The 9,009-nt window shown below is 31.9% G+C and overlaps 1 protein-coding gene across 1 annotated transcript in view; it reads left to right on the top strand.

The window, feature by feature from the left end:
- ATR (ATR serine/threonine kinase) overlaps positions 1 to 9,009 on the top strand; it is a 136,272-nt gene that overhangs the window by 109,846 nt on the left and 17,417 nt on the right. Inside the window, 4 exon segments of the mRNA XM_015593746.2 lie at positions 2,965 to 3,107; positions 5,240 to 5,337; positions 7,093 to 7,325; positions 8,230 to 8,364. Of these exon segments, the coding sequence (XP_015449232.1) occupies positions 2,965 to 3,107; positions 5,240 to 5,337; positions 7,093 to 7,325; positions 8,230 to 8,364 (609 nt within the window).

Raw genomic sequence — 9,009 nt, 5'->3', positions numbered from 1 at the left:
GGACGTGGCAAATAATGTCCATTGATATAAATCATCAATGTCTATCTTTTGGGACACAGCAGCATAGAAAAAGGTAAAGTGTGACAAGTATATCTGGAGGGGGCAAACTGAGAATAACTAGCATACATATCAAGATTTATTATAAAGGTATACTAATTAAGATGATTTTGTATTCATGTAAGATTAGACAAATAAACCAATGGAAAAGAAGAACAGAGAATCCAGAAACAAATTCCTGATAATACTGTGGAATAGTGAGGAATAGTCTTTTCAATAAATGATGTTGTATCATTTGGATATCAGGGAAAAAACAATCAAATTGATACCTTCTTCACACCATAAACAAAAACGAACTTCATATAGATTATAGATCTAATTTTGTGAAATACAAAATAATAAAGCTCCCAAATAATAATATAGGAGAGTATCTTCAAACTAGAGATGAGTCAGGACTTCTTCAATAGACCAAGGACACTAACCGTAAAAGAAACAATTGATAAATTTGACTAAGTTAAAATTATGATTTTGTTTATCCATAGATACTGTTAAGAATGTAGAGGCAAGCCATAGATTACAAGGTGTTTGCAATATATAAGTGATAAGAGGCTCATGTCTATAATATAATAAGAACTAATAAGAAAAATACAGACAACTCAATTTTAAAATGGGATAGAAAACTTCACAGAAGTAAATATATATAGATGACCCCAAAAAAGAAAAAAGAAAATGTCGAATGTAGTAAAAAGGAATAAATGCAAATTAAAAGCATTATGAGATAACACTATATACCTGTCAGAATGGCTAAAATTTAAGATTGACAGTTCCAAATGTTAGGCTATAGAGCATTTAGACTCCCATAAAATGCTGCTGTAAGATTAATTGGTACAATCATTTTGGAAAACAGTTTGGCATTTGCTGCTAAAGATCATAGTACTAACATATAGCAATGAAACCAACAAACCAAAGTTACATGCAACAACTTGGATTGATCTTACAAACATAATGTCCAATGAAAAAAGCCAGATACAGAATAATACATTTAGTATGATTCCATTTATATTAAGTTCAAAAACGGACAAAACAAAATTATATTAGAAATAGAAATAGTGGTTGTCTTAGTCTGTTTGGGCTACTGTAACAGACATACCATATATTGGATGGCTTAAACAAACATTCATTTCTCACAGTTCTGGAAACTGGGAAGTACAAGATTAAGGCACTGACCAATTTATGTCTGGTGAGGGCCTGCTTCTCGGTTCATAGATTACCATCTTCTCATTATAACCTATCGTGGTGGAAAAGGTCAAGGGAGCTTCCAGGGGTCTCTTTTATAAGGGCATTAATTCCATTCATGAGAGTTCCACCCTCATGACCTAATCACCTCTCAAAGGCCTCACTTCCAAATACCATCACATTAGACATTGAGCTTTAGCGTATGAATTTTTGTTTGGCGGAGGGACAAACATTCAGTCTATAGTAGTGGTTATTTTTTGGAAAAGGAAAGGGATAGTGATTGGGAGGGTGAATGGGGAACTCATGTTTCTAGAGTTCTTGTATAGGTGTTACCACTTGGTGATGACTGATCAAGCTGTACATGTAAGATTTATGTATTCTATATAAAAATTTTAAAAGCTTAAACCAGAAAGGAAGAAAGAAGGGAAGGAAAAAAAAGAATGAAGGAAGGGAGAAAGGGAAGGAGGGAGGGAGGGAGAGAGGGAGGGAGGGAGAGAGGGAGGGAGGGAGGAAGGAAGGAAGGAAGGAAGGAAGAAGGAAGAAGGAAGATAAAATCAGATTGAAAAATATTTTTTTGTAAGAAATTTTAATTAGTGTTTTCCTTCATTCCCTTTATTTCTCCTGTGACTAGATGGAAGAGGCACACTGGCTGCCTTGTCCCTTTGGCTGGTTGGGCACATAAATCCAACATCTATTCCATATATCTAGTTATGTAATTTCTCTCCACAGGCAGCTTTGTATCTGCATGTTTTCCTGAATAGAATCAGAGGAAACTCAAGATAGCATTTAAGGTTTCTAGTCTAAACTATGTTCTCAAACTTGCTCAGATTAAGAATGGAAATTGATTTTAAAAGATTTTTAGTCAGCCATTCTGCGTATTTTCCATCACATTTAACATAATATTATTTAAAAATTAATAAACCACACAAACATTTAAAGGGCAAGGAAACAGAGAGGAAATGGCAAAAGAGACTGAGTAGGAGTGGCCAGAAAGGTAGGAGAAAACTTGGAAGGTTGTAGCCTCATGGAAATCAAGGGAATGAAGTGTTTCAAAGAGAAAATGGGGTAGACAACAGAAACAGATGCTTAACAGAGTTCAAATGAGATCAGAATTGGAAAGTATCTTTTGGAATTAAGGATCTGCTTTAGTGGAGTGGTGAAAACTAAATCCCAAAGGAAATAGTTTGAGGAATGAATGTAAGGTGTAAAATTCTTTTTAGAAGTCTGATTATGAAAGAGGTAAGAAAGAAGACAATAACGTTTAAGAGATATTAAAGAAAAATAAGGTGCGATTTTTTTAAAAAGGCATTTTTATGCTTTTAAAATAGTATCCTTTCGGAGTTTTGGTATTACCTCTCCTTCCTTTGAGGTGTTTTTTGTTTTTTTTTTTTTTACAATAAAAATACACATATATACACATACATAAAATACTTTAATCCATCTGCAAATTATTTTGATGTATCATATAAAGTGGCAGTGGAGTTTTCTTTTCTTATATAATAAATGATCATGAAATGTTGTTTAGTGGACAGTCACCAGAACCAACCAGCCATCCTGAGAAAATCTTTGTAAGAAAGTAGCTATTTTTATCATATCAAAGAGTCAGCATGCTTTGACTCTGCTCTGCCTAATTATGGGTCACATACTTTCAATCCCTAATCATCTATTCATATTTTACTTCCCTGCATAGTGGGATTTGTTTAGGTGAGTATCCTGTGTTCTCTTTTATAGGACGTGACCTTGTTCCTGCCAGAGTGGGAAGATGGGCATTTCTACCTTGCCAAGTACTATGACAAGTTAATGCCCATGGTCACAGACAACAAAATGGAAAAGCAAGGTGATCTCATTCGGTACATACTCCTTCATTTTGGAAGGTGAGTGTGAGAACTGAGTTTGCTGATTAAATATGTCAGGGTGACTGTATTGATACTCGCATATTCAGGATGTTTTCTGCTTTACAAATGATTCAACCTATCACCTTAGATGAGATATAAATTTTTCTTTATAGAATTTTTCTTCCCTTTTAAAAATAACTATTTTACTGGAATAAGTAATACATGCATTTTTTAAAAAAGTTCAATAGTATCAAGAATATACAATGAAAATTAAGTGTACTTCTCTTTCAGACCTTCATCCCCTGAATCCCCTTCCTAGAAGTCCAGAAAACCCTAAATCTAATATATTTAGTGGCTGTATTTAATTGCTAGTGGAATCTTTTCTTCCAGCTCATTCTGCTAAGAAGTTGTATATATGAAAATAGTTTTGACATTAGACTTGTAGAAAGAGCTTATCACTAAGTGACAGTTGAAATATAACTTAATTTCATATATTAGTGTATTATAGTCAAACAGTATATTCTCATTCGTATTGTTTATATTATCACAAATTATTAATTCCTAAGAAGTATTAATGACATTCTACTCATTCTTCTTATCATACTCATGTATCATTGCTTTACATTGAAGGGTAACTTACTTCAGAGCAGTAAATCTATTTAAGTTGCTTGTTATTAGGTACTTTGACTTCTTAGTTCAATATATTCAGGAATCTAAGTGATATTTGTTCATCAGTGATGGTAGCATTGCAAGATTTGGCCAAAGCATTTCTTCCCGAAATACAATTCAAGTTTTAGAAAATTCAAACCTAATTTTATTAATGATTATTAATTGCTTGTTGTTGGCATTTTGAAATGAAGCATAAGCAGAGGACAGTTATTAAATACATTTTTCTTTTCTAAAATGAGTAATAGCTTTTATTTGCTCTTCGTTATTAGCATATATCATGTTCATTGGTATATAGAATTTATTTCATACATTTCTTCTCAAACAGAGTCAAGAGTCCTTAATGCATAACACTGTTAGGCTTGTGTGAGATTTTTAAAAATATAGTTTAAGAAGGTAAGGCTATTTTAGAACATATTTTATTCATAGTACTTAAAACATTTGGAGGCTTAAAGGAATAAACTCAGCTAGCTATCTAGACTTAGATCCTGAGTGATTGAAATACCGTATTATTACTAATTATGCATCACTATTTGCCCTCAAGGAGCTATAGTTCAATTAGATGAAGAAACCTTAAGTACTTAAAACATTTAAATAACGGTACGTGATAGAATGTGTGATCGGATCAAAATAACTGGAATAAATATCAGAAATTTCTTTTTGATCTTAGGAAGATAGCAAAAATAAGCCTAATGAGTCCAACAGTCATGCATTTTGGGCAAATCTGAAGTCATAACTCAAGCCACTGGCTTCATAATTTCAAAAGTATACTTCTTTGTACTGCAGTTGCTACAGAAGTCTGGTAGGCCTCATAAAGAAAGTAGGATTTAAAAGATAATTAAATTCAAGAAGGAGAGGACATTCCTAACTTTTCACAGATTTGGCAGAAAAACATGGTTTGACTGGTTTTGTTCAGAGTATAGTGAGGAAATTGGACTTGATGGAAGAAATATACTGATGAATAATGAAAGACTAAAATTGGAAAGTTATAAAGAAACAAGATTGTGAATATTTGAATCTCTGGCAGAGCCATTCATAGTCTTAATATATAAGTAGTTGCTTTCTGTTTTTGAACAGGGGAGAGCATAAAACTAGACTTTCAGGAACCTTAGTCCAGAATTTTTTGAAGGGTAGAAATGTAGAATTAAGGAGATTGAGTTATTTTAAATTTCCAGAAATTGAGTCATTGGGCCTGACCTAGGCTTATGGCCATAGAATGCAAATGAAGGCAGAGATCTTAAGGACAATTTGTAAGAAGTATTGACAGGACTTTAACTAGGTCATAACTTGTATTAATTTTGGTACAGGCAATATAGAGCTTAGTGAGGAATATAGTAAGAAAGAAAAAGAGAGAAAGGATTAAAAAATAACCTGTACTAGGAAGAAATAGTGATACCATAATTTTTGTCAGAAGGTTATCTATTACTCAGTTAGTAGTTTGAATCTTAATTTTATTTCTATAACATAAAGAACGCTATGTTAATAATGTATTTGTATAATTGCAGATCTCTACAGTATGGAAATCAATTCATATATCAATCAATGCCACGGATGTTATCACTATGGCTTGATTTTGGTGCTAAAGCATATGAATGGGAAAAAGGTATAATTTTGTATGTAAAATTTTAAGGAACTGAGAAGAATTATAGTTTTCATATAAAATCAGATTTGGCTTGACAGTCTAACTTATTAAAAGCTATAATGAATTTGATAAGATTTTATAGATTTCAAAAAGTCAGCGGTAATTGAAAAATAAATTTAAAAAAGATTTTATGTATGAGTAAGAAGCTGAATGCTAAAAGGGGGAAAGACTAAACATAGACTTTTTATTAAAATGTAGTTAACATACAATATTATATTAGTTTCAGGTGTACAACATAGTCAACATTTATATACCTAACAAAGTGATCACCACAATAAGTCTAGTAACCATCTGTCACTGTACAAAGTTATTATTTTATTAACTTTATTCTCTTTGCTGCATATTACATCCCTGTGACTTTTTTATTTTATGACTGGAAATTTGTACCTCTTACTCTTCTTCACCTTTTCCACCCTTCCCCTGACTTCTCTTTCTTCTGCAGCCATCAGTTTGTTGTCTACATCTCTGAGTTTGTTTTGTTTTATTTGTTGGCTTGTTTTGTTTTTTAGATACCTAAGTGTAGACTTTTTAAGTAGTTAAGATTCAGGGCCTGCAAATGAAAATCTGCTCACTCCTTAATGACTTAACACATGTGGAAAAATATTAGTTTAAGCCAAATAATATATTGTAAAAATTATAATGGATTGTGGTTTGTTCTTTTTGTTTCTAGTGAAAATTAATGGTCCTTGAATTTTTCATTGCCCCTAAATATTTTTTCCTACTAGGGCAGAGAAGACTATCTTTTCACAAATTGGCAGGTGATCTACCTTTATAACTGGGAATAACATACCATATTTCCCCCCTTATCCATAGGAGATACATTCCAAGACTCCCAGTGGATATACGAAACCATGGATAGTACCAAACCCAAATCAGCTTCTTCAACTCTAGTAGAAATGTGGTAGCAGATTTTTCATCCGCAGATATAGCCTCTCCACTAACTTTTATACTTTTCAGTCCAAACCTGTTTTTGAATCCTACTTGCAGTTAATGGCTTGATGTCACTTGTTTCAGGGGATCCCTTGCTAAAGTCTTTGTTTTCCACCCACAAATTTAATGCCTTTTCCATCTTAACTAAGCATTTCTCACTTACTATGGCTGTAACTTTTGCAGCTTGAGGTGCAACAGCAAAACTAGCATGAATTTCTTTTTCCTTCTTCACAATTTCGTGGCTAGAAGAATCGTTCTTACTGTAGAGTTTACCAACCTCAACATAAGATTTTTTTTTCTTTCCACACTGTTGAGAACTTTGACCTTTCCACTTAAAGGAAGCACTTTATGGCTACTCTTTTGGCATATCTGAGTTGCCAGCCTCACTACTCTTGCGTTTTGTTCAAGTAAGGGTTAATTGAACACAAGCACTGGGATACTGCAACAGTTGATCTGATAACTGAGGTGGCTACTAAGTGACTAAAGGGTAGAGAGCATGTACATCATGCAGAAAATGGATGAAAGGAGGATTCATGTTCGGGGAGGATGGAGCAGGAATAGCATGAGATTTCATCATACTACTCAGAATGGCAAGCAATTTAAAATGTATGAATTGTTTATTTCTATAATTTTCAGACAGCAGTTGACTGCAGGTAACTGAAACCATGGAAAGCAAAACTACTATATATCTTAAAGCTCTTTTTAAAACAAGATTTTTCTTCTGTGAAATGAACCAGTATACTGTTTTATTCTTTACTATTTTTTTATTTTTGATTTTTCTTCCAGCTGCGCGCTCTGATCGTGTACAAATGAGAAATGATTTAGCTAAAATAAACAAAGTGATCACAGAGCACACAAATCACTTAGCTCCCTATCAGTTTTTGACTGCTTTTTCACAATTGATCTCCCGAATTTGCCATTCTCATGATGAAGTTTTTGTTGTCTTAATGGAAATTATAGCCAAAGTGTTTCTGGCCTATCCTCAGCAAGCAATGTGGATGATGACAGCTGTGTCAAAGGTAATATATTAATCACACAAGTGTTTTTTTCCACTTTATGTGGCATTGATTACTTAATGCTAATATGTAGATGCAAGTTCTAGGGTTTCTCATATTAAATTTTGTAGCAAAACAAATTTTAAATACTTTAAAAAAGACAAATTATAGTATTATGTCTCCTTTTAAAATTCAGAAATATTTATCATTAAATGAAGTGACTAGAATGTTTAAAATCAGAGAATTCAGCATGCCTTATCTTTAGGAAGTCTATAAACATTTAATGCTTGGTGTAAAATGGCAACCTTTTTTTTTTCCCCCAAGTGTTTTAGTCCAAAGTACCTGAACTATTAATACTAGAAAAATTTAGTTACATTATTAATGGAACTTCGCAAGTTTATAAATATATTTAATAAATAGAGAATTTCAAGAATACATAGAGATATAAATCACTCTACTATTCATTAATGTGTTTTTGTGTGTTTATTTTCTATGCATATTTTAGCTCTAATTTAAATTACATAGATACATAATTTCATATTTTTACTTGATTGTTACCATAAGCATGTTCCAATGTTATTAAATATTCTTTGAAGACACAATTTTAGTAATTGTATAAAATTCTGTAGTAGTTAGCCATCTATAATTTATTTAACTATTAATCATTGAGGTTGTTTACAGTTTTTCACTGTTGTAATACATCTAGACACATCTATATTCTCATTCCTAATTATTTCTTCAAGGTAGATCTAAGTCATAATATAGCAGTATTTTTATGGCTATTGATAGTATTGCCAAATTCATTTCCAGAAAATTTGTATCAGTATAAATTCTCATCACGAATACTTTTTAAGTTGATTTTTATTAGAAGTTTTGTTATCTTTTTAAAATCTTGTATAAAGTTGCATTTACCTTTTTTTTATGACAGTCTTCTTATCCCATGCGAGTGAACAGATGCAAGGAAATCCTAAATAAAGCTATTCATATGAAAAAATCCTTAGAAAAATTTGTTGGAGATGCAACTCGCCTAACAGATAAGCTTCTAGAATTGTGCAATAAACCGGTATTATCATAAATCTTACTACTTATAGACCAATGTTGAATAATTTTATAAAAAACTTTTATGTAATTTTGGTTGGGTTTTTCATTCGATTAATTAAATTAAAATGTTAACATACATAGGTACACACATATATCAAAAGTTACCAAATTGTATACTTTATGTGCAGTTTACCTTAATAAAACTTTTTTAAATTTCTAATACATGTCCCTCAAATATCCTCCAAATTTCTTTATTTTTTTATTTTTAATTAGTTGACATAAAATATTATATTAGTTTCAAGTGTACAATGTAGTGATTAGACACTTATAAAACTTATAAAGTGATCACCCCAATAAATTTAGTACACATTTTATACCCTTCATAGTTATTATAGTATTATTGACTATATTCCTTATATTATACTTTACATTTCTGTAACTATTTTGTAACTACCAATTTGTACTTCTTAATCTCTTCCCCTTTTGCACTCATCCGCCCAATTCCCCTTCCATTTGACAACCATCAAAATGTTCTCTGTATCTGAGTTTGTATCTGTATTATTTGTTTTGGTCTTTAGATCCCCCTTGTGAGTGAAACCATATGATATTTGTCTTTCTCTATCTGACTTCACTTAACGTAATACCCTCTAGGTCCACCCATGTTGTT

This window comes from Pteropus alecto, unplaced genomic scaffold (assembly GCF_000325575.1).
Source record: "Pteropus alecto unplaced genomic scaffold, ASM32557v1 scaffold75, whole genome shotgun sequence".
Classification (NCBI taxonomy): domain Eukaryota; kingdom Metazoa; phylum Chordata; class Mammalia; order Chiroptera; family Pteropodidae; genus Pteropus; species Pteropus alecto.
This window is presented reverse-complemented; position numbering and strand designations above follow the sequence as displayed.